Source organism: Gavialis gangeticus, unplaced genomic scaffold, assembly GCF_001723915.1.
Source record: "Gavialis gangeticus isolate Ggan-Ray unplaced genomic scaffold, GavGan_comp1, whole genome shotgun sequence".
Classification (NCBI taxonomy): Eukaryota; Metazoa; Chordata; order Crocodylia; family Gavialidae; genus Gavialis; species Gavialis gangeticus.
The window spans coordinates 32,229,776-32,232,175 of record NW_017728997.1 but is presented as its reverse complement, the minus strand read 5'-3'; the positions used below and the strand labels follow the sequence as shown (position 1 = coordinate 32,232,175).

The 2,400-nt window shown below is 41.3% G+C and overlaps 1 protein-coding gene across 1 annotated transcript in view; it reads left to right on the top strand.

Moving 5' to 3' along the window:
* NINJ1 (ninjurin 1) overlaps positions 1–2,400 on the top strand; it is a 40,963-nt gene that overhangs the window by 24,723 nt on the left and 13,840 nt on the right. The window contains exon 3 of the mRNA XM_019504612.1: positions 557–788. Within this exon, the coding sequence (XP_019360157.1) occupies positions 557–788 (232 nt within the window). The remainder of the gene's footprint in view (positions 1–556; positions 789–2,400) is intronic.

The following is a 2,400-nucleotide window of genomic DNA, read 5'->3' as shown; positions in this document are numbered from 1 at the left end:
AACCTAGAACTTCCATGGTTTCCCAATAAATAAATCTAGCAGGGGAAAGGTTGGGAGTTCAGGGGGCTAAAAATAGCTAAGTCAGGGGTGGTGGAAGGGGAGGAAGAGCATAGCCCAAGGGCTAGGGTGAGCAGCTGGGCTTTCCCAGCTCTGGGGCTGCACTCAGAACATGTACAGATGTTTGTTAGGCTAACTTGATTTTGATCTAACTTACTTCTCCTCCTCAGTTTATCCAGTATACCATGGGCATTTGAAGTAGAGCCTTGATATTGACGTGCTAAAATCCATTTGTTTACTCAACTTCTCCCATAGTACATTTCCCAGTTCCCTAATTCTAAGCATATTTGCAAGTTAATCATCTTGTACAAGTCTGACTAAGCTGATATGAAGTACCGCCTGTTTGTTAGAAGATGTGGGTAGCTATGAGAGTAGAGATAGAATAAGAGCAGTACAGAGAACAGCAGCATTATTAGTGAGATTGTTCCTGGGCTCCAAGTCATCTCTAGCTTGTTAAACTAGATATATTTATAATTAGAATATTTTTTACTTTCAATAGAGAGTACAACAGTGGCTGCAGAGAAATGGACCTATGAACATTAATCACTATGCCAATAAGAAGAGTGCTGCAGAAAGCATGCTGGATATTGCTCTGCTGATGGCCAATGCATCCCAGTTAAAAGCAGTGATGGAACAAGGACCCTCTTTCTCATTCTACGTCCCACTCATTGTTCTCATCAGCATGTCACTTGTACTTCAAGTTGCAGTGGGCGTGCTCCTGATATTTCTTGGTATGTAGTAATGACAAGAACCACTGCCTATATGAATAACGACATTTATGCATTTTTAAAGCTATTTGAATGGCTTTGCACCAGAATTGGCTAAAATTCATTACCACCACATCAGATTATGTTTTTCAGTGTCTTGAATATTTCATTGCAATGTTTTCAGGAAACTGATTTTCTTTTTAAAAAGAACTTCCTCATATCTAATTGCATAGCACATAAAATCGGACAGTTTTCGAAAGGCTGGAGGAGGAAGAACACAGTGAAATAGAATAGAAGTCAAAAGAAATATTAATGTGTCACACTCTTTGAGCAAGCTGCGTGTACAATTTCACAATGGTATACGTGTGTTGGTGGGGTGTTACAAGGAAGGTGCAAATTCTTTCCCCCTTTAACATTGGTGTTGCATATTGGTTTCAGCAAGCTTGTAAGGCCATGATTGAAAATGGTATTGGGCCTAAAAATGAGATAGTAACACAGTGCTTGGCAACAATAAAATCTTACTCTCCTCTGCAAAATTCCCAGACAGACACCTAGATCCCACTGAACTTCACTGAAAATTGAGTCCTAACACTCCTTCAAGAAACCTGACCTAATGGTGTAAATAACATCATAGGTTATTAGCATGTATACTACCCATTGCATTAGTGGACATTTTAGTATATTGACACACTTGCTGGGATGCTTTATTCAGAGATGTTCCTGCCTTGAGCAGGGACCTGGTCTACAGAGTGTATGGTAGAAGCGTAGTGGACAAATGGCAGAAACGCTACTTCAAAAAAATCACTCGAGTAAAAACCTATATTGACTGGACCTAAAACCAAGAAGAGATAATAGAAGGGGCAAGTCCCTTGTCAGTATGTAATCCTTTGGAAGAAATGAATTGATAGGAAGGGACAGTTAACTATTGCAAACCAGGATCATGAATTCTGAAGTATGTACAGACAAACAAGGTAGAATTTCTTCAGCCCAAAGCCTTGGCTAATCTATCATCAAGACACTAATCACGTGATCTTGATCTTTTGGCTAAGATGACAGGATGTAAACAGAGTGAAATGTGATAAGTTTTATGTCCACAGGACTGTTTCCTTAACTTGCAAGTAGATTACCTTTGTGTGGCACTAGGTAGTTTTGATTTCTGACTTCCTCTGGCCCCATTAATATTTATCAACACTACTAGTATGTGCACTGTTATGGGTAGCTTCTGTGCAGAGCAGAGCTAGGGATGTTTGGTCAGGCACCCCAAACCAGCCACTTATTTTTGCTGCTGGCCTTAGCCAAGGACCCACTTTACAGGGTTCTTACCTCTGCCGCAGCTGAGTTTGTTGATAGCACCACCACCACCATGAGCTTTGTAAGAGATGCAACAGAAACAGAGTTCAGTAAACTGCCACTCAGCTTTTCACTGGTTTCATGTCTCTGGCTTGCTAGGCTTTTCCCAGGTTTCACTTGCCCATAGCCTCTTTCAGAGGCTTTGAGCGCCTGCAGGGTTTATGCAAACAAAAAAAAAAAAAAAGAAAAGCCTTGCTCATAGTAACTGCAGACTTCAGGCAGCCTTGCTCTCTGCCAGTGCAGCCACCCAGAGGCTGCTTTCAGCTCTTTTATTCCCCCCCCGCCC